General features: G+C 41.0%; 1 protein-coding gene across 2 annotated transcripts; it reads left to right on the forward strand.

Annotated features, from left to right (window-relative positions):
• On the forward strand, positions 15,995–21,297 carry GHSR (growth hormone secretagogue receptor). 2 transcript variants are annotated; one of them, XM_018047679.1, is made up of 3 exons: positions 15,995–17,161; positions 17,420–18,347; positions 20,497–21,297. In XM_018047679.1, the coding sequence occupies exons 2-3, from the start codon at positions 17,552–17,554 to the stop codon at positions 20,799–20,801; spliced, it is 1,101 nt and encodes a 366-aa protein (XP_017903168.1). In that variant the 5' UTR covers positions 15,995–17,161; positions 17,420–17,551; the 3' UTR covers positions 20,802–21,297. The 2 variants fall into 2 exon arrangements, with proteins under 2 accessions (XP_017903168.1, XP_005675366.1); XM_005675309.2 differs by having other exon boundaries at positions 16,795–18,347.

The following is a 22,562-nucleotide window of genomic DNA, read 5'->3' on the forward strand; positions in this document are numbered from 1 at the left end:
CAGGAGCAGCCACCAGGTGGCGAGATTCTCCCATTTTCCTCAAAGATCAAAATGTTTAAAAGTGGCAAAGATTAAACGACTTCAAATGACTTCAAATTCTCTACCTGGATAAAACTCAAAGTGAAGGGGGCAAGAAGGCCCTCGGTGTCTCAGATAAGAGCACCCACCTTGCATGGGGAGTTGTGAGGAAATGTTTAATATATGTGAAGCCCTGAGACCCTGCCTAGCTGGTTCTAAGGACTCAGCAAGCTCCTTTAAAAATATGTTAATTAAAACTAAGAAAACCTCTAGGATTATAAATTCATGATAATTGTTTTTGTGCTGAATTCCAGTGTAAGTTTCTGTTTATTCTTCAAATCCTCTGCAAAGTCATATCTATGTCAAAATTAAAATGACCTAGATAAAATAGATATGTAAGTGTTATAGAAAACAGGGTTTAAATACTTCCTCCTTTGAGTGAAAATCAATCAATATACAAAAGCCCAAGTTTATGTACCAGATAAAATCAAGAGATGGCCAAAGAGTCTTTATTTTAAAAAGAGATTCGTCACAGACTTCCTTAAAAGCTAAGTTTTCTTTCTACCTTAAGAAGTTGATTCCATTTGTTGAATTTGCTTCTGGCTGCTCTGTAAAATGAACTGAAGGTATCCTCAGAATACATTGTGAGGTTGATGATTTGGTTTCTGCATCCTTTGCTTCCCCTGTTGTAGGTTTTCCCCTTTCCTCTAAGCTTCCCAAGCTTCTGTCTCCAGACCCTCTCCAGGAGGGGTGCAGAAAGTGGATGGAGGCTGAGAGGCAATACAGCACAAAAGCCCTTCACCCTCAGGACAGGAAAGTGAAGTGTGAGTCGGATGTGGTGCTGTTTGTACTTGGGCAGCCTTTCCATTGGGGCCAGCTTTCACTCTAGGGAGATAATAAAAAAGGGAAAACGGGACCATTTATTGAGCACTTTCTCTATGTGGGGTACTCTTATTTGTATGCTCACTTATTTCCTATAGAAACCTTGTGATGGAAGGATGGGGATAATCATCTATTTACATATGAAGAAACAGATCACAGAGCTAAACAGCAAGGTTGGGACCTTAGGTTGGTCTGATTCCACAGCTCAAGTGTTGAACTGCCGTGGGGTTGGTTTATGTTAGAACAGAAGGAGTTAGGTGAAGATGGGCCTTTCTATGTAATTCTGGGAAACAAACAAACAAAAATAGTGTTAGCAAAGTTCCACCAGCTCGACTATGAACATAACCTCCTTCTGTGACACTTGCCCCCAAACATAAAGAGTCCCTTGATACTACCTCATCTAAAATAGTCTGTTTTGTGCAATGTACTAGCAGATATACATTGGTGTCAGATCTGATTTTCCATATTTTTATGCTAACGAGACAATTATTTTATTATTTTTTGTGACAATGCAATATGAAGTCATAGTCACCACATTTGGGGGACTCAAAAATATGTCCAAACAAAAAAGAATTAAAGCACTTTTTGACATACACAGCATAGAGAAGAGGCTTGGTAACAAACTGAAAATATTTCCTGCTAGTAAAGCTGGGATAATAAGAACAAAACTGCTCTACCAAAAACTGCTTGTCATATTTTGCTTTGACAGTAAGGAATGCTGAATTAAGCAACAAGTCACCTGAAAATGTGAGTGAAACAATGACAAAAAATCGTCTCATAAAATTTTTCTATATTTATTAGGAGATTTCATTATTTTAATAAAATCTCTGGTGCAAATTTTAAAGTGATTGACTTACCAGCCTGCATGTACTCTAAAGTATGGGCTTCCCTGGTGGTTCAGTGGTACAGAATCCACCTGCCAGAGCAGAAGATGTGGGTTCAGTCCCTGGGTTGGGAAGATTCCCTAGAGAAGGAAGTGGCAACCCACTCCAGTATTCTTGCCTGGGAAATCCTATGGACAGAAAAGCCTGGCAGGCCACAGTCCATGGGGTCGCAAAAGTGTTGGACACCACTAAGTGACTGCACCCAAGCATTGTAAAGTATATATAAATTTAGACTTGTCCTAGAAGTATAAAACATTCTGGCTTATTCATTAGGTTGGCCTAGGTGGCCAAGAGGAGTTACCCCACACCTGACGTCAGGGGAGGCGGCCGAGAGGAGCAACCCCACGTCCAAGCAGCAGCGGCTGCACAGGCACAGGAGGACCAAGAGGAGCTACTCCATGTTCAAGGTCAGGAGGGGCGGCTGTGAGGAAATACCCCTTGTCCAAGGTAAGGAGCAGCGGCTGTACTTTGCTGGAGCAGCTGTGAAGAGATACCCACGACTAAGGTAAGAGAAACCCAAGTAAGACAGTAGATGTTGCGAGAGGGCATCAGAGGGCAGACACACTGAAACTATAATCACAGAAAACTAGTCAATCAGATCACACAGACCTCAGGCTTTCCTAATTCAATGAAACTAAGCCATGCCACGTGGGGCCACCCAAGACAGGCGGGTCATGGTGGAGCGGTCTGACAGAATGTGGTCCACTGGAGAAGGGAATGGCAAAACACTCCAGTATTCTTGCCTTGAGAACCCCATGAACAGTATGAAAAAGCAAAATGATAGGATACTGAAAGAGGAACTCCCCAGGTCGGTAAGTGCCCAATATGCTACTGGAGATCAGTGAGGAAATAACTCCAGAAAGAATGAAGGGATGGTGACAAAGCAAAAACAATACGCAGCTGTTGGTGTGACTGGTGATCAAAGCAAGGTCCGATGCTGTAAAGAGCAATATTGCATAGGAACCTGGAATGTCAGGTCCATGAATCAAGGCAAATTGGAAGTGGTCAAACAGGAGATGGCAAGAGTGAATGTAGACATTCTAGGAATCAGTGAACTAAATTGGACTGGAATGGGTGAATTTAACTCAGATGACCATTATATCTACTTACTGTGGGCAGGAATCCCTTAGGAGAAATGGAGTAGCCATCATGGTCAACAAAAGAGTATGAAATGCAGTACTTGGATGCAATCTCAAAAAGGACAGAATGAACTCTGTTCAGTTCCAAAGCAAACCATTCAATATCACGGTAATCCAAGCCTATGCCCCAACCAGTGATGCTGAAGAAGCTGAAGTTGAACGGTTCTATGAAGACCTACAACCTCTTAGAACTAACACCCAAAAAAGATGTCCTTTTCATTATAGGGGACTGGAATGCAAAAGTAGAAAGTCAAGAAACACCTGGAGTAACAGGCAAATTAGGCCTTGGAATACGGAATGAAGCAGGGCAAAGACTAATAGGGTTTTGCCAAGAAAATGCACTGGTCATAGAAAACACCCTCTTCCAATAACACAAGACAAGACTCTACACATGGACATCACCAGATGGTCAACATGGAAATCAGATTGATTATATTCTTTGCAGCCAAAGATGGAGAATCTCTATACAGTCAGCAAAAACAAGACTAGGAGCTGACTGGCTCAGATCATGAACTCCTTATTGCCAAATTTAGACTTAAATTGAAGAAAGTAGGGAAAACCCCTAGACCATTTAGGTATGACTTAAATCAAATCCCTTATGATTATACAGTGGAAGTGAGAACTAGATTTAAGGGACTAGATCTGATAGATAGAGTGCCTGATGAACTATGAACAGAGGTTTGTGACATTGTACAGGAGTCAGGGATCAAGACCATCGCCATGGAAAAGAAATGTAAAAAAGAAAAATGGCTGTCTGGGGAGGCCTTACAAACAGTGGTGAAAAGAAGAGAGGTGAAAAGCAAAGGAGAAAAGGAAAGATATAAGCATCTGAATGCAGAGTTCCAAAGAATAGCAAGAACAGATAAGAAAGCCTTCCTCGGCGATCAATGCAAAGAAATAGAGGGAAACAACAGAATGGTAAAGACTAGAGATCTCTTCAAGAAAATTAGAGATACCAAGGGAACATTTCATGCAAAGATGGGCTTGATAAATGACAGAAATGGTATGGACCTAACAGAAGCAGAAGATATTAAGAAGAGGTGGCAAGAATACACAGAAGAAGTGTACAAAACAGATCTTCATGACCCAGATAATCACAATGGTGTGATCACTCACCTAGAGCCAGACATCCTGGAAAGGGAAGTCAAGTGGGGCTATGCACAAACCTAGTGGAGGTGATAGAATTCCAGTGGAGCTATTTCAAATCCTAAAAGATGATGCTGTGAAAGTGCTGCACTCAATATGCCAGCAAGTTTGGAAAACTCAGCAGTGGCCACAGGACTGGGAAAGGTCAGGTTTCATTCCAATCCCAAAGAAAGGCAATGCAAAAGAATGCTCAAACTACTGCACAACTGCACTCATCTCACATGCTAGTAAAGTAATGCTCTAAATTCTCCAAGCCAGGCTTCAGCAATATGTGAAACATGAACTCCCTGATGTTCAAGCTGGTTTTAGAAAAGGCAGAGGAACCAGAGATCAAATTGCCAACATCCTCTGGATCACGGAAAAAGCAAGAGAGTTCCAGAAAAACATCTATTTCTGCTTTATTGACTATGCCAAAGCCTTTGACTGTGTGGATCACAACAAACTGTGGAAAATTCTTCAAGAAATGGGAATACCAGACCACCTGACCTGCCTCTTGAGAAACCTATATGCAGGTCAGGAAGCAACAGTTAGAACTGAACATGGAACAACAGACTGGTTCCAAATAGGAGAAGGAGTACGTCAAGGCTGTTATTTGTCACCCTGCTTATTTAACTTCTATGCAGAGTACATCATGAGAAACGCTGGGCTGAAAGAAGCACAAGCTGGAATCAAGATTGTCGGGAGAAATATCAATAACCTCAGATATGCAGATGACACCACCCTTATGGCAGAAGGTGAAGAGGAACTGAAAAGCCTCTTGATGAAAGTGAAAGAGGAGAGTGAAAAAGTTGGCTTAAAGCTCAACATTCAGAAAACGAAGATCATGGCATCCAGTCCCATCACTTCATGGCAAATAGATGGGGAAACAGTGGAAACAGTGTCAGACTTTATTTTTTGGGCTCCAAAATCAGTGCAGATGGTGATTGCAGCCATGAAATTGAAAGATGCTTACTCCTTGGAAGGAAAGTTATGACCATCCTAGATAGCATATTCAAAAGCAGAGACATTAATTTGCAAAAAAAGGTCCATCTAGTCAAGGCTATGGTTTTTCCAGTAGTCATGTCTGGATGTGAGAGGTGGACTGTGAAGAAAGCTGAGCACCGAAGAATTGATGCTTTTGAATTATGGTGTTGGAGAAGACTGTTGAGCATCCCTTGGACTGCAAGGAGATCCAACCAGTCCATTCTAAAGGAGATCAGTCCTGGGTGTTCATTGGAAGGACTGATGCTGAAGTTGAAACTCCAGTACTTTGGCCACCTCATTTGAAGAGTTGACTCATTGGAAAAGACTCTGATGCTGGGAGGGATTGGGGGCAGGAGGAGAAGGGGACGACAGAGGATGAGATGGCTGGATGGCATCACCAACTCAGTGGACATGAGTGTGGGTAAACTCCAGGAGTTGGTGATGAACAGGGAGGCCTGGTGTGCTGCAATTCATGGGGTCGCAAAGAGTCGGACACAACTGAGAGACTGAACAGAACTGAACTGAATGTTTTAAAATAAGAGTTCAGTTCAGTTCAGTCACTCAGTCGTGTCCGACTCTTTGCGACCTCATGAATTGCAGCACACCAGGCCTCCCTGTCCATCACCAACTCCCTAGGTTCCCTGAAATCACTTGCCAGGGCATCTCTGAGAGAGAGAGATCAATATAAAAGAAATATCATGCTCTTCCTTCTTAACCTGTTTAGACAAGTGGAGGAAACGAAATGAAATCAGCCCAAAGCAACTTATTAGTGAGCACTTCAGTTAGTGTGGTTTCACAAGCTTTTAACAAATGATCCCCCTCAATTGGCAGCAATAACATAAAAGCTTGGGGTAAAGTGATTCCAGGCTTGGTTAAGTCAATGGCTCATCATCATCACCGAAAAGCCAGGTCTCTCTGTTCTTCTGCTGCACTCTGCTCATAATATTGGCTTTTGACTGGTAGCTTGCCGGATGACAGCAGCAGACTCAGGGCCTTCACAACACTAAAAGCTACCTTGCATCCCCTTTTAAGACTGAGCAAAACTCTCCCACACTCACTGTTCAGATTTATCCAAGTCCTTTGTGGGTTTCCCAAATTGAAGTCCCCTATTCTACATCAGTTCAGTTCAGTTCAGTTGCTCAGTCATATCTGACTCTTTACGGCCCCATGAACCGCAGCATGCCAGGCCTCCCTGTCCATCACCAACTCCCGAAGTCCACCCAAACCCATGTCCATTGTGTAGGTGATGCCATCCAACCATCTCATCATCTGTCGTCCCCTTCTCCTGCCTTCAATCTTTCCCAGCATCAGGGTCTTTTCAAATGAGTCAACTCTCCACATCAGGTGGCAAAGTATTGGAGTTTCAGCTTCAATATCAGTCCCTCCAATGATACCTACATAAAGTCAAATCATTGACACTCCCAACCATTTCATGCTGCTTATACAGGGCCCATCCATTCGTGTGCTGGATCCAGTTTGTACTCTCTTGTAAGAGCCATTTGCTCGCTTGGCTTTCAAACTCTGCCTGCAGTGGCCTTAATAGTGAAATTGACCATGGTGGGGAGTAGAAATCAGGAAACATTTAAATTGAGATTGCTGGTTGTTTTTGTTTTGTTTTGTTTTTCCCGAAGATCTAGTTGTCAAGTATTTACCAGCACACTGTGGCTCCAGCAGTGACTACTACATTTCACATTCGTATCTCTGTTTTATAACTACATAACAGAATCCCAGTAGTGATCAGAGCATTACCAATACATTATCAGTTTGAAATGAATTTGTCATCTGAAATAGTCAGTTAAATCCCCCTTGTAATGAAGTAATGTAGCCTGTGTTTTGTGTTTTAAATTTTAAGCTTATGATTTACACAGGATTTTTTCTAAATAAATATTTTCCTTAGATAGAACTTACAGATGAAATGAATGGAAGCAAAATATCTTCCCCTAAACTATCTGAAACTACAAGCATATTTACATTTTATAATTTATGTAAACTACTCACTTGTGACTAAAGCAGAACATAGCTATCGATGTACAAGGATCAAGCGATCTAAATTCTCACTTTGTTCTGGAATGAGTATGCACTAGAAAGTCCTAGGTTTAGAGAGCACTGCCTAAATAAAAAATGCCCTCACTCATTCAAACAAGCATTTATTAAGAATCTAGTAAGTCCCAGGCAACAATGACTTACAAAAGACCTGGGCCCTGACAAAAGACCTGGGCCCTGCTCACATAAGCCTTACAATCTAAGAGGGAGAGAAATGTTAAATAAATACATAAATGTGTACAAATTTAACAGTGGAACAGTAGGAAAGAAGTAGAAATCTTTTTAAGCTTGGGGAACTAATCCAACTGGGTTGCCGAGAGTAAGAGGGAAAGAGCTCCAAGTTAGAATCTATATTCTGGGGAAATCTGTTTTCCAAGAGATCCTGGAAAAACTTGCCAGCCATTGTGGCCTCAAAAATAATGGGGAACCATTTGAAGGGTTTTAAGCACAGGAGTGTCAGGATTAGATTTGTATTTTCAAAAGATTGCTAGCTGAAGGGGCAAAGCAATCTTGGCATGGGAAGAATAAACAGAGAGAGAACAGTCCTTTGGCTACTGTAGCAATTTCAGTGGGGTCGAGGCGCTCAGACCAGGGCATTAATGGAGGATATGGTAAGAAGTGGCTGAAACACATCTGAACTGACAGGGCTGCCCATGAAACACTTTAGCTGCCTTCAAGGAGCTTATAATATAATTGAAGAGGCAAGTCACGGATGTAAAATCACAGAAACAGTGTATAATTAGGAAATAAACTAGAAAGTTCAAATTCTGAGGGACGCAGGAACTGAGAGCAAGAACAGGGTCAGGACTCCATGGTTTGGATTTGCAGAGAGAAGCCAGAGGTGAACGGTGGCAAGAGGTAGGGCAGTGAGGGGAGGGACAGGGCTGGCACAGTGGAATGAAGAACGAATCTTATTAGATATGTAGGGTAAGGCCAAATGATGAGCTCTTGAGAAGGTCAGAGTTTTAAGGACTTGATGTGAGATGAAAATGAGTCACTAAAAATGTTTTACATAGGAAGGATACCAAATGAAAGTAAGCTTTAAAGAAGTTTAGTTTTACCAAATTCTTGTAGTTAATTAGACTGAGAACTTGCCGCCTACATGGTTGTTGAGTGGGGAACTGGACTTAGATGTTGATGATTAAGATTGGAGGTGAGGCCTAGGAAATACCATAAGCAGAACACTCTTCAACATAAATTGCAGCAACATTTTTTTGGATCTGTCTCCTATAGCAAAGGAAAAAAAGCAAATACAAACAAATGAGACCTCATTAAACTTAAGTCTTTTGCACAGCAAAGGAAACCATTGACAAAATGAAAAGACAGCCTACTGAATGAGAGAAAGTATTTGCAAATGATATGTCAGATAAGGGATTAATATCCAACATATATAAACAGCTCATGCACCTCAACCCCAAAAAAACAAACTCAGTTGAGAAATCGGTAGACAATCCAAATAGACATTTTTCCACAGAGGAAATGCAGATGGCCAATAGGCACATGAAAAGATGCTCAACATTGCTAATTGTCAGGGAAGTGAAAATCAAAACTATAATGAGGTGTCGATTCACACCTGTCAGAACAAATGTTGGCAAGGATGTGGAATAAAGGTAATCTTTGTACACTGGTGGTGAAAGTGTAAGGTGGTGTAGCCACTGTTGTGGAAATCAGTATGGAGGTTTCTCAAAAAGCTAAAAACAGAGCTACCATGTGACTCAGCAACTCCACTCCTGGCTGTATCTCTGAAAAAAAAAAAACTAACTCAAAAAGATACAGGCACCCCAATGTTTATAGCAGCTGTATTTATAATTCCCAAGATATGGAAGAAACTAGTGGCCATCAACAGATGAATAAAGAAAGATTCAGTGTGTGTGTGTGTGTGTGTGTGTATATATATACATATATATATGTAATGGAATACTACTCAGACATTAAAAAAACACAAAATTTTCCCATTTGCAGCAACATGGATGGACTTGGAGGACATTACGTTAAGTGAAATAAATCAGACAGAGAGAGACAAATACTGTATGATATGACTTATATGTAGAATCTAAAAAATACAACAAACTACAGCAAATACAGTACATATAAGGAAACAGAAGCAGACTTACAGATATAGAGAACAAACTATGGGCAATGTAGGGGTGAGGGAATGGGAGGTACAAACTATTGGATATAATTATAAAAATTATCAAGGATGTATTTTACCACCCAGGGAATATAGCCAATATTTTGTAGTAACTGTAAATGGAAAGTAACCTTTACAAGTTATATAAAAAAATTTTTAATGGAGATGAGGTGTGGATATTAGGAACACTCAGTGGGTTGGAGATGATGAATTTGCTTTAGACATAAAATGAGCTTGACGTGGTGATGAGCTCTCCAGTTATAAATGTCCAGCAGGCAATACAGACTGAGTGGTTTTTATTTGTGTTCTGCACTGCTTACACTTCCAGGTTGTCTTTCCTCATTAGCGTTCTCAAAAGTAATGTTCCGTGATTTGTACAAAGGAAACATTCTGCTTTCTAAAGCACCTGGCAAGACTTTACATAATGAAATATCTTGATACATTATCTTAATAGCATATTAAATAATATCTTGACATAATAAAATCTAATTACCCAAATGGTCATAAATTTTTTTTGGTATTCTTTACTAGTCTTAAAAAGTAATTATGGATTTTTAGAAAATTAGAACTAGATGTAGACTCCTATTTTAGTGATCTTGGTGAGATCATTTATAGTAGTTCAGTTCAGTTCAGTTTAGTCGCTCAGTCGTGTCCGACTCTTTGCGACCCCATGAATTGCAGCACGCCAGGCCTCCCTGTCCATCACCAGCTCCCAGAGTTCACCCAAACTCATGTCCATCGAGTTGGTGATGCCATCCAGCCATCTCATCCTCTGTCGTCCCCTTCTCCTCCTGCCCCCAGTCCCTCCCAGCATCAGTGTTGTTTCCAATGAGTCAACTCTTCGCATGAGGTGGCCAAAGTACTGGAGTTTCAGCTTTAGCATCAGTCCTTCCAATGAACACCCAGGACTGATCTCCTTTAGAATGGACTGGATGGATCTCCTTGCAGTCCAAGGGACTCTCGAGTCTTCTCCAACACCACAGTTCAAACGCATCAATTCTTCGGCACTCAGCATATAGTATTTAGCTTTCATTAAAATGAATATATATTGCAATCTATAGCAAACAGTTTCAAGATATACTGTTTATTTCTAGAAAGAAACTCATATATTCATGTTTCACAAATCTTGTCTAGTTTATTAGCAATCTACCTTTTTGTCAGAGATTAATGTCTTCTTTATCCCTCCATCCTCCTACCCCTCAACACTCTTAAAATAAACTGCCCCCCAATCAATAGATTATTTTGTAGAAAGTCTAGAATTTCAAAGATCCAAACACTACAAATAACAAACACCAAAAAAAAAGTATTTGCTTCAGAGATTAGCTTCAGAGAAGACAACAATTATTGAAGGCAGCTGCTAAGAGGATTTTTAATTTAATGGAATTTGTTGTAACTCAATCAGTATAGCACAATTGCTGTGCACCATCTGTTGAAGCTTTGAAACTGCCTCGGATGTTACAGTCATATCCATTAAAATGGAATACTACTTTTTACAAACTTTCCTTCCTTCCATTTATTTTCCAATGCTTTCAGAATCATTAGAAGATGAATTGACAAGGAAGAAAATCTCAAGAGCCAAAAGGACAACTCAACAGGAAAAAAAAAAAACACAAATAACCTGATTTTCAAATGGGCAGAGGACTTGAATAGACATTTCTCCAAAGAATATATACAAATATCCAATAAGTATGTGAAAAGGTGCTCAGCATCACTAATTACTGCTACTGCTGCTGCTAAGGCACTTCAGTCGTGTCCGACTCTGTGCAACCCCATAGTCGGCAGCCCACCAGGCTCCTCTGTCCCTGGGATTCTCCAGGCAAGAACACTGGAGTGGGTTGCCATTTCCTTCTCCAATGCATGAAAGTGAAAAGTGAAAGCAAAGTCACTCAGTCGTGTCCGACTCTTCACGACCCCATGGACTGCAGCCTACCAGGCTCCTCCACCCATGGGATTTTCCAGGCAAGAGTACTGGAGTGGGGTGCCATTGCCTTCTCCTAGGGACATGTAAATCATAACCACGATGATATACCACTTCATACTCATTAGGATGACTTTACAAGACAGAAAAATAAATAACAGGAAAAAAAACAGGGGATACATATTGTCAAGGATGTAAAGAAATTGGAATCCCTGGGCACCGCTGGTGGGAATGTAAATACGGCCACTGCTGTGGAAAAGCATATGGCAGTTCCTCAAAAAATTAAATATACCATTACCATATGACCCAGCGATTCCAATTCTGGGTATATACCTGAAAGGATTGAAAGCAGGGAAGCAAACAGATGTTTGTATATCAGTGTTCATAGCAGCATGATTCACAAGAGCCAAAAGGTGGAAGTAATTCAAGTGTCTATTGGTGGATGGACAGATAAGCAAAATGTGGTCTATATACAGAGTGAAATATTACTCAGGAATGAAGATTCTGGCACAAGCTACAACATAGACAAACCGTGAGGACACTATGCGAAATAAAATAAACCAGTCATGAAAGAACAAACACTGGCAAGGGGTAACTAGAGTAGTCAAATTCAGAGACAGAAAACAGATTGTGGCTGCTTGCCAGGCTGGGAGGAGAACATTCTTCTTTTTATTCAACTGTCATTTCATCTTTATGTTATTCTGCACTGTACCTGTCAACATATAAAATGCAACATTATTTATAATAGTGAAGGATTATTAAAAATATACAAGCAAAAACAATAAAATGTTGGTTGAATAACACTAAGGTACATCTTCATAGTGGAAACTATGTAATTTTCTCAAGATGGAGTACTACAAAAACATCCAAGAAAAGAATATTGGTATTAGAGAACTCCAGGATACTGTGTTACATTAAAAATGAAGAGTGGACAGTGTATATAGTATATAACCCTTTATGTAAGCTATGTACACACACACACATATTTATAGAAACACACAGGATAGGTAAACCAGAGGCTAAATTCCTTTTAATGATGTCAGTTGAGGAGTATGAAGAAGGTATAATATGTTGCTGAATATTCTTTGGTTTATCATTTTAAATTTAAGACCATGCTTTGTTTGAAATTTTTAATTGTCAAATCACATGTCAAATTTTAAATAATTCCTAAAATTAAAAGTAACTAAAACAAATCTGTGTCAAATTTGTCACTTAACCACACATGGAAAAGCATCATTTCAATTAATCTTAGGACATATAGTTGTACACATTTGTAGACTCGTGCATATGTGCTCAGTTTTGTCCAACTCTGTGCAACCCTATGGACTATAGCCTGCCAGCCCCCTCTGTCCTTGGAATTTTTCAGGAAAGAATACTGGAGTGGGTTGCCATGCCCTTCTTCAGGGATCAAACCCACATTTCTTTGTCTCCTATATTGGCAGGCAGGTTCTTTACCACTAGTTCCACCTGGGAAGCCCTGTACGCACTTAGTGGAGTATATTCTAAGGACAAAGAGAACTGCAAGAAAATCTCAAGCTTTATTTGCCAAGTTTACTATTAACAGTACTGCCAATGTTATTAGTTTGAAATCATTTAATGCATATTACAACATAAATAATCATGCTTATGTTGTTAGAAGCCAGGATATTCAGAAGGAATATAAAACCAAGTACATTAAGTAAATAATCAGAAGTTGAATTGAAATATCTCTAAAACTAATGACTTCTTAATATTTTGTACGGGAATAATTTCAAACAAAGAAAAGTTGCAAGAATAATACAAAGAAATCATTCTACCCCTTCCCTGGATTCATTTATTATTCATATGTTTCCCCATTTGCTTTACCATTGGAGAAGGCAATGGCAACCCACTCCAGTACTCTTGCCTGGAAAATCCCATGGGTGGAGGAGCCTGGTAGGCTACAGTCCATGGGGTCGTGAAGAGTCGGACACGACTGAGCAACTTCACTTTCACTTTTCACTTTCATGCATTGGAGAAGGAAATGGCAACCCACTCCAGTGTTCTTGCCTGGAGAATCCCAGGGACAGAGGAGCCTGGTGGGCTGCCGTCTCTGGGGTCACACAGAGTCGGACACAACTGACGTGACTTAGTAGCAGCAGCAGCTTTATCATTGCCTCTGTTTATCTGCTGCTGCTGTTTAGTTGCTAAGTTGTATTTGACTCTTTGCAACCCCTTGGACTGCAGCCCAACAGGCTCCACTGTCCATGAGATTTCCCAAGCAAGAATACTGGAGTGGGTTGCCATTTCCTCCTCCAGGGGATCTTCTCAACCCAGGGATCAAATCCATGTCTTCCACTTGGCAGATGGATTCTTTACCACTGAGCCACTTAGGAAATTCTCTGTTTATCTACACACATGTAATTATTCTAAAACAGAAGCATAGATCATGGTTAAGTATATATTTTTAAGAATATTTTCTTTTACATAGTTATCAATTCCAGTAAACTTAACATTGATTCAATACTTCTATCTAATCTATCATCCATACTCTAAGCTTGTCACTTAACCCAATATTGACCTTTATAGAAGTTTTTATCCTCTAGTTTAGGATCCAGTCTAGGATAGAAATTACAGTTAGCTGTTACATCTCTTTGGTTTTCTTTTGTCTGGAACATTTTCCCAGTCTTTCTTTGTCATATATAACATTGACAGTTTGGGAAAGAATTTTAAAAATAGAATATTCCTCATTTTGAGTCTGTCTGATGTTTCCTTGTGATTAGTTAGAGATTGTGCATTCCTAGCTGGAATACCATGTAAGGGACTTTGTGTCTTTTACAGAGCATCACACTGGTGGTGTTAATTATGATCTCTTGCTAAGAGTGTGTTTGATTTATCTACTGTATTATCATCATCTCATGACACTTTCAAAAAACATTTATCCTAGCTCTGTTGATAGACAGAGTCTAGGCCATAATATTATAGGAGCAATAACCATCCCTACTGCCTAAACTTAAGTTTCTAAATGCCATTCCCCTCTATAAGTAGCAGGAATTCTTGGAGAAATAGTTGCTCCCAGGTCTAGAGTAGGGAACTTACACAGTAAGTTACTTACAAGCGGTGTTTTACTGTGCCACACATTTTGGCAAGGAAATGTGGCAAGACTTTTTCAAAGTCTAAGCAAGTCATGTCAGAGGCCCTTGAGCCAGCTTGAAAGGGATCTCATTAGCCAAAGATAGGATAATTTAAGCATCAAAAAGAAAAGAAAATACTGTAATTTGGACTGCTCCTCACTGAATATATGAAAATCTATGAATCCATAATAATACTCCTCAAAGGATAAGGTATGCTGGGTTTTTATGCTCCAGCGTGGTTTTGTTCCTATCTGAACAGTTTAGCATACTCTGCTTCACCTATTGGAACTCAACTTTGAAGATCCAGCTCAGGTGGTACTTCCTCTGAGAAGTCTTCCCTAAAACCTCTGTGCAGTTCATTGTTTCTCCATATTTCAACAGAGCTCATTGTACATGCCTCTTTAAATGCACATATCAAACTGTACTGGAATTGCTTGTTTAACTGTACTTTTCTCTCCATAATGTAAGTTTATAAATACAGGACCTTTCTGACTTCTTCTTCTTCTTCTTTTTTTTTTTTTTTTTGCTCATTGCCAGTACCTGACACCTATTAATAGAAAGTTTTATATATTTTTACAATATTATGTGTTGTAAATGAATGAATCAATTTCAATAGTATCCCCTGGTTTTTTTTTTTCATCATCACACAATACAGATTTGTCTTTATTTTAGAAAATAATTAAATGCAGTTAAAATCTGGCTATTTTGGCCAACATGCCAAATTTTTGTTATAACGATTTTTAAGAAGAATTTCACCTATTTATTAGCTATTGCTTTTACACTCAGTAGATTAGAAATATGTCCCCACAATCTTTTCCTTATTCTTATTCTTAGGCTACAGCCTCCTGTGGTATTTTTATTTATCCCACTGTTTTCTCCCCCTAGAGATTTGTCTGCACACAGAAGACCACTGATAATGCAGAGTGCATGCTAAGTCAGTTCAGTAATGTCCAACTCTTTGTGACCTCATGGACTGTAGCCTGCCAGGCTCCTCTGTCCATGAGGTTCTCCAGGCAAGGATACTCGAGTGGGCAGCCATGCTTTCCTGCAGGAGATCTTCATGACCCAGGGATGGAACCCACATCTCTTAACCTGCTGCATTGGCAGATGGGTTCTTTACCTCTAGTGCCATATGGAAAACCCAATAATGTAGGGTAGGACGTGTTAAAGTCAAATCTAGTTGCTATGTGAGGGCTTCTCATTTTGATGGCTTCTCTTGTTGCAGAGCATGGGCTATTGAGGGCAGGGACTTCAGTAGCTGCCCCCTGGCATGTGGGATCCTAGTTTCCAGATGAGGGACTGAACCCGAATCCCCTGCATTGGCAAGCAGATTCTTAACCACTGGGACCATCAGGCAGTCCCTCATCTTTTTCTAAAATAACGATTGTAATAGATCTTTGCTCCAACGTCTGTAACATAGCAGTAGTAACCTATGTAGCATTTTCCAGTAAGTTGCCTGTACTAAACTTCCAGTCTCTCTGTGTGTGTGGACTCTTTCATGCACATATGCATACATCCAGCCTTAAATTTTTGTGGACTTTAAAGCATTAACGATTTAGTCAGTAGAGGTAATATAAACCATCTGTCAAAGGCATATGCAAAGGCACTAAAACGCTTCGGGAAAGCTGTCTCTCATACAAAGTCAATTTAGGCCACGGGTAGATGAGTGTGAATAGGCGCGGTCAGCGAAGCCACTTAATATGAGTCTGTGTTTGGGAGGAATCTCCCGGCTCCCTTGTGGAGCTGGGCTGAGGCCCTGAGGCCAGAAGTGAAAAAGATGAGAGCCAGCGGCGGACCTCAGCGGGGTGAGCAGTGCCGCGAGGTAGGAGGAGCCGGTCGCTGGCCGCGGTGCTGAACACTCTTGTGAGCTGCCGCCAGGTTGGCTCGCTGGAAGAGGCCCGGCGGGTTAGTGAGTTAGAGGGCAGCCTCCAGCTTCGCTCCTTAGTTTGCGGATTCCTGGCTCTGAGCAGAGGACACTGTGACTGCGTCCAGAGAGAGTCACCTAGAGAGCGTAGAGGTAGCCTCCGACCCATACCCACGAAGCGCAGCTCCTGCCCCTCAATGGCAGTAACAGTAACGCTGCTGCCTATATTTATGTATTAAGCTACAACTTTTGACATCTATTTTCAGTAGTTTTCACAACATCCTCGAAATGTGAAGCAAAAAGGTTGATGATTTACCCAAAGGCTAACCTTTCTTATCCATGCCTCAGAAAATGTTTACTGATCACCCTCAACGTACCAGCCTTACAGCCTCTGCTACGCCCCCTTTACCAGCTCCCCCCACCTCTGCCACGCTAGCATGCCCCTTAGCTTTTCCTCCTCCTCCGAGGTTTGCTGCAGCAAAAGTAATCTCCTACACAGCATATGCCCTACCACCGCCCAGTTGGGAGACTGCACAAAGGGCTGGAATTCACAATAATTTATTCACACATCTTGCTCCTTCGTTCTCAGAAGTCCACCAGATGGGATATTCAAATCTAGTACCTGAGTCCCCTGCTCGCTGTGTGACCTTGGACAAGTGGCCGCACCTCTCTAAGCCGCTTCTCCTCGCGGAGACGATGGTAGGTTCCAGGACCGTGTGAGGCTCTTCCCAGGTGCCCAAGGTCTCCTCTCCCGTCGAAACACTCCCTACCTCCTTTTCCCAAGCTCAGTTGTGCACTCTCAGTTTTCGACACCAGGTTTGTAGCCAACTCTAACCCTTGTTGAGGCAAGTCCCGAGAACTGAAGGTGTTCTCCCCACTATCCCCGCCCCCATCCTCGGGTGTGATCTGCCTTTGGGGCCGCACTGGGCATGCAGTGCCCAAGGCTAGTGAGGGAGCGCTCCCGCGCGCTGCAGCATCGCAGTGCCGGGTCTCCGCTTCACAGCGCTTTGGGAAACGCGAGATGCAGCTGGAGACTGAACGCAAAAGGGAAGCAGAGTTGGTGAAGCTACTCCAGGGACAGGTACCTGTGTGGAGGCCGGCTGGAGGCTGGGTTGGGAGAGAGGGTCTTTGGGGGAGAGAAAGGGGTAAACGAGAGGTGCCAGAGCTGTAGGTCACTCTGTCCATCTCACCACCAGTGTGTGCGTGTGCGTGTGTGCGTGCGTGTGTGTGTGCGTGTGTGTGTGTCTTCCTGCCTCCATCTCTCGCCCTCCTCCCCCCTCAGGCTCTCAATCTCACCTTCTCGCTCAGCTAACTGCCTCTCCTCTCTCTCTTTTCCAAGCATTCTCCCTGAGAGCGAGCGCACGCTCCTCCCTCGCACTCTTTTGAGCCTAAAGAGACCTTCTCCCGGACTAGCCGGATCCAGCCTCTCAGTGCAGTCGCGTCCCTGAACCAGTTAAGCAGAACCGGCAGCATGTGGAATGCGACGCGGAGCGAGGAGCTGGGGCCCAACCTCACGCTGCCGGACCTGGACTGGGATGCTGCCCCAGGCAACGACTCGCTGAAGGACGAGCTGCCACCCCTCTTCCCCGTGCCGCTGCTGGCGGGAGTCACAGCCACCTGCGTGGCGCTCTTCGTGGTAGGCATCGCGGGCAACCTGCTCACCGTGCTGGTAGTGTCGCGTTTCCGCGAGCTGCGTACCACCACTAACCTCTACCTGTCCAGCATGGCCTTCTCCGACTTACTCATCTTCCTCTGCATGCCCCTCGACCTCGTACGCCTCTGGCATTACCGGCCCTGGAACTTGGGCGACCTGCTCTGCAAACTCTTCCAGTTTGTCAGCGAGAGCTGCACCTACGCCTCGGTGCTCACCATCACCGCGCTGAGCGTCGAGCGCTACTTCGCCATCTGCTTCCCGCTGCGGGCCAAGGTGGTGATCACCAAGGGCCGGGTGAAGCTAGTCGTCCTGGTCATCTGGGCCGTGGCTTTCTGCAGCGCCTGGCCCATCTTCATGCTGGTCGGAGTGGAGCATGAGAATGGTACCGACCCTCGGGACACCAACGAGTGCCGCGCCACCGAGTTCGCCGTGCGCTCCGGGCTGCTCACCATCATGGTGTGGGTGTCCAGCATCTTCTTCTTCCTGCCTGTTTTCTGCCTCACTGTGCTCTACAGCCTCATCGGCAGGAAGCTATGGAGGAGAAGACGCAGCGAGGTGGTGGTGGGCGCCTCGCTCAGAGACCAGAACCACAAACAAACCGTGAAGATGCTGGGTGGGTCTCAGCGCGCCTTCGAGCTCTCCTCTCCCCGTGCCTTCCCCTTCTCCCTGAGTCTCCCTCTCTCTCCTGTTTCATGAAGTCTATGTTGCCCTATAAATCTCTCAATTATTCGCTCCAGTTTTGGTCTTCAGCCCTCTCTTTGGTCTCTAGTTTCTCTGTCGTGTGTCTACTTTTTTGTTTTCCATTTTTTTCCGTCTATATATCTCTGTTTTCCTCTCTCCTTTCTCCTTCCCTCCTCTCGCCACTTGACTTTCTCCTTTGGTCTCTTTCTCCTTTGGTCTCTTTCTCTGTTTTCGTGGTGTCTCATTCCTGGTCTTTCCTTCTCTCTTTCCTCTACAATGTAGTGTGTATTAGCCTAGAAACTTCATGTCAAAAGTGATATCTTTCATTAAAGAATCTATTGTGGTCTTGAAGCATTAAAGTTGATGTTAAGCTTCCTGCCTCAATATGGAGATAACTAAGTTGCATTAAGAAAAGCAGGTACTGGGAGTGAAAAAATCAGGTATTGACTCTAGAAAGCATTCAGTGGTAAATTTAACCAAAGATGTGATCATTTGGATAATTCTATCAGAGAAGATTCATTTTTCTTTCAACATTGTGATTTGCTTTCTGACTTGTATTTTTTTCAGATAATTGCCTCAATTCTGTTTATCCTGATGCTGTTTATACAGCTTTGGAAGGAAGTACTGGGATCTCTGTTTTCGTACTTACCTTTCTCTCCAAGTAGGAAAGGCTAGATAAACTAAGATAGGCAGGCTTCCAGCATAAGAAAAGGAGAAGGGGTGGAAGCTGGTAGGACTTACTATCTCTCCCCAAGTGAGCCTTCAGAAAACATCTGGATGCAATGCCACACTGGAGTGTGTATGGAATAGTTATTCCATAAATTCAGCTTCTGTAACTATATGTGTTTGGTACAAGTAATAGAAAGTGTGTTCACATCCAAGTGAAATTGTAATTCTACTTGCTTTTTTCAAAACCAGGATCTTTACGTTTTATTATTTGGACATTGTAGTCAACATTTTGTACTGATTTGCATATTTAGTGCTTCTTAGAAGTCATTCCAGGATGATTTTGCATTGTAATTTTACAATTCCTGAAATCCTATATATTAAAGTGATAGAGTTTATTCAAAGAATGCCAGTTTTGTTTGTTTTTTTTTTTTTTAAGACCAGTGATTCTCATAATATGACTAATAGACCTAAATCTGCTGGTGCTCCTCAAGGGACTTTAAATTCATGTTGCTGCTGGGGCAGTCAGTTGCTACTATGCAACTTAGTTTTGAGAGTACATTTAATAATTTCCTCTAATTTATTTTTAAACTGTTAATTATCCTCACTGGTGTCTCAATAGCAATGCTAATTTTGTTTTGCCTTGACAACTGGAAGGGAGTCAGTCACTTGAGTGATTCCCTAAAGTGGCAAAAGGACCAGAATATTTTTTTCTGTTATTTTTCCTCTGATTTCTGAATTTTAAAAACTTAACCTAGAAAGGCAAAGGTCTTGAAAAAAAAAAAAGCTACCTTACATGGGCAAAATTAAAACTTGGATGGATGATCATTAATGTTAGTTGGTTTTATGGCCTTTTATTCCTTACTTATGTCTATTTTAGGTGGAAAAGTCTCATTCATCTCTATGGTTCTCAATCCTGACTGCATATTCAGTCTTTTATGAAACTTTAAAAAGAAAAAAAGAGAACAGGTGTCCTGGTCTCCTTTCTAGAGAGTTTAATTTAGTTAGTTTGTATTATATCCAAGGAATCTGTGCCCCAGGAAACTCTGATACATAACTGTGGCTGATTACAACCACATTATCTCATATGGGTTTGATCTAACACATATAAAATGGTGGACTATTGAGACTAAATTGTCAGGTTACTAGAGTCAATATGTCAACTCAAGCACAAAATTACTAAAGTAGTTGTTAAATAGAAATGATTGGAAAGCTTAGTGAAAATGGTTGAACTATTGGTCCAAACAGAGTCAATCTTGGTTAAAATATAGGAATGGGGAAGAGCAAAACATGATATTTTTCTGAAGTCAATTGTCATGCCACGCATAATCAAAACAAGTCCACGTCTTCAAAAGAGACTGCTGTTTGCTATGACATATCTTGAACTGACATTCTCTTTCTCATTGTCTTTTCAGCTGTAGTGGTTTTTGCTTTCATCCTCTGCTGGCTGCCCTTCCATGTAGGACGATATTTATTCTCCAAATCATTCGAGCCTGGATCTGTGGAGATCGCTCAGATCAGCCAATACTGCAACCTCGTCTCTTTCGTCCTCTTCTACCTCAGTGCTGCCATCAACCCTATTCTCTACAACATCATGTCCAAGAAGTACCGAGTGGCAGTGTTCAAACTTCTGGGATTTGAACCCTTCTCCCAGAGGAAGCTCTCCACTCTAAAGGATGAAAGTTCTCGGGCCTGGACAGAATCTAGTATTAATACATGATCAGCAATTAATTAATACATTGCCCAGTAAAGTCATCACTCATTATTCTACACCAGAAGCCATAGCACAGCAGAACTTGGGAGGTAGTTTGGAGGTTAATTTTAGAATTAGGGACACATAGGTCTGAAGACAATTGGGAACAAGAAAAGAGAGACTTTGTAGTGTGTGAGCAGTTTGATTTGATTGCACACTCATCAGTGCTGTCATACATGATTTCTGCATATTTCACTGCCTATCATTTTTGCATTCTGCTCTTGGTGCTAGCAAGGGCTCTGCAGTTCAGAGAAGGGAGATAGTGTAGAGAAGGCAATTAGATCACTTTTTACTAGACAAATTCTAACTCTAATTTCTTTTTCATAATGATAATTTTTATTAAAACAATAAAAAATGTAAAATATGACTTTCAGAAGCTAGAAAATTTCATAGAGTCCCAGATCAGTGCTGTCCAAGAAAAATATGATGCAAAGCACTTAAGAAACCAATATAAAATTGTTAATGAGAATTTTATGTTTTTTATGTTAAAGTCTTTAAAATCTGGTTTGTTTTTTAAATTTTAAATTCACCTTAATTTGGACGTTGGGTGTTCATCAGTAACACTTGATTTATTGCAATTTCATAAATTTTGCAGAAGAAAAAGTAGATTCATTAACCTAGGTTGTCTAAACATACTTAAAATTTCTCTAATAACTAAAACAACTATAAGTTCTTAACTTTAAAATTAATTGAAATTAGAAACTTAGTTCTTCAAGTTGCAATAGTCACATTTCAATTGTTTCAATATCCAAATGTGGCTAACGGCTACCATATTGGACAATGCAGCTCTAGAGTATATGGAAAATTATTGTTAATCTCATAGAAATGCTAAAAATAAATACTCATTTCCTGAAATGTTTTTATAGTGAAATTAGCATAGGAGAGTGTTAGAGTGATAAATTCTAAGGATTATACCTGAATGCCCTGTAATTTCTGCTTGGGAGAAAATGGATATGAACTATAATATGCATGCATTTTTAATCAAGTTGGGTTGCAAGTGTTAGTAATCAGGAAATGAGACTTTTTAAAAACTGTAGAAAATCACAAATTACCTTTTTTGGCTTAACAAAAATACTTAAGCCAATCATAAGCCTTTGATTTGTGAATAAAGAATAATTTACAACTTACTCTGGAAAGTTTACAGAAACTTAGTAAACATAGTAATTTTTCAAATGGTGAAAAATTCACAGCCCCTTCACTGCTACTGTTGATTGATATTCAACACTTAAAAAAACCCTTATGATCATTTATTTCAAAATGCCTATGCATGCCCTGTCTCCAGATTAGTTGTGCTCTTTACATCCCACTGCTTATCTGATAGAAATGTTTACTTAGATTTCCAGTATTCCTCAATCATAATTATGAATGATTAGACACTGTAAATATTATACATATTGGTTATAAATCTAAAACTTTCATTTATATTCCTATTATTCCTCTTATAATCAACTCTTTTATATTAAATATGATATTCCAAAAAATGATTTTTTCATAGTCCTCTGTAATACTAAGTCATATAAGCAATTCCTTCATAAAGTTATTGGTTCAGTATGGAACTGATTGAACTAATTAGGTAAATTATTGCCATGACTGGTTTTCCCCACCCAAAGTATAGATTATTATGCCAAAATAATCAATTGACTTTTTTTAATGAAAACATAATCATAATTAGAATAATTTCTCCAGAGAAATATTTCTAAAGTTCTTCCTGACACTAAAACTGTATTA

The sequence above is a fragment of the Capra hircus genome, chromosome 1 (genome assembly GCF_001704415.2).
Source record: "Capra hircus breed San Clemente chromosome 1, ASM170441v1, whole genome shotgun sequence".
Taxonomy (NCBI): Eukaryota; Metazoa; Chordata; class Mammalia; order Artiodactyla; family Bovidae; genus Capra; species Capra hircus.

Excerpts from the sequence above, each read along its gene's own strand:
- GHSR (XM_018047679.1), top strand. The coding sequence starts at position 17,552 with ATGTGGAATGCGACGCGGAGCGAGGAGCTGGGGCCCAACCTCACGCTG. Across the intron at positions 18,348-20,496 it reads ACAAACCGTGAAGATGCTGG|CTGTAGTGGTTTTTGCTTTC; the intron begins GTGGGTCTCAGC and ends TTGTCTTTTCAG.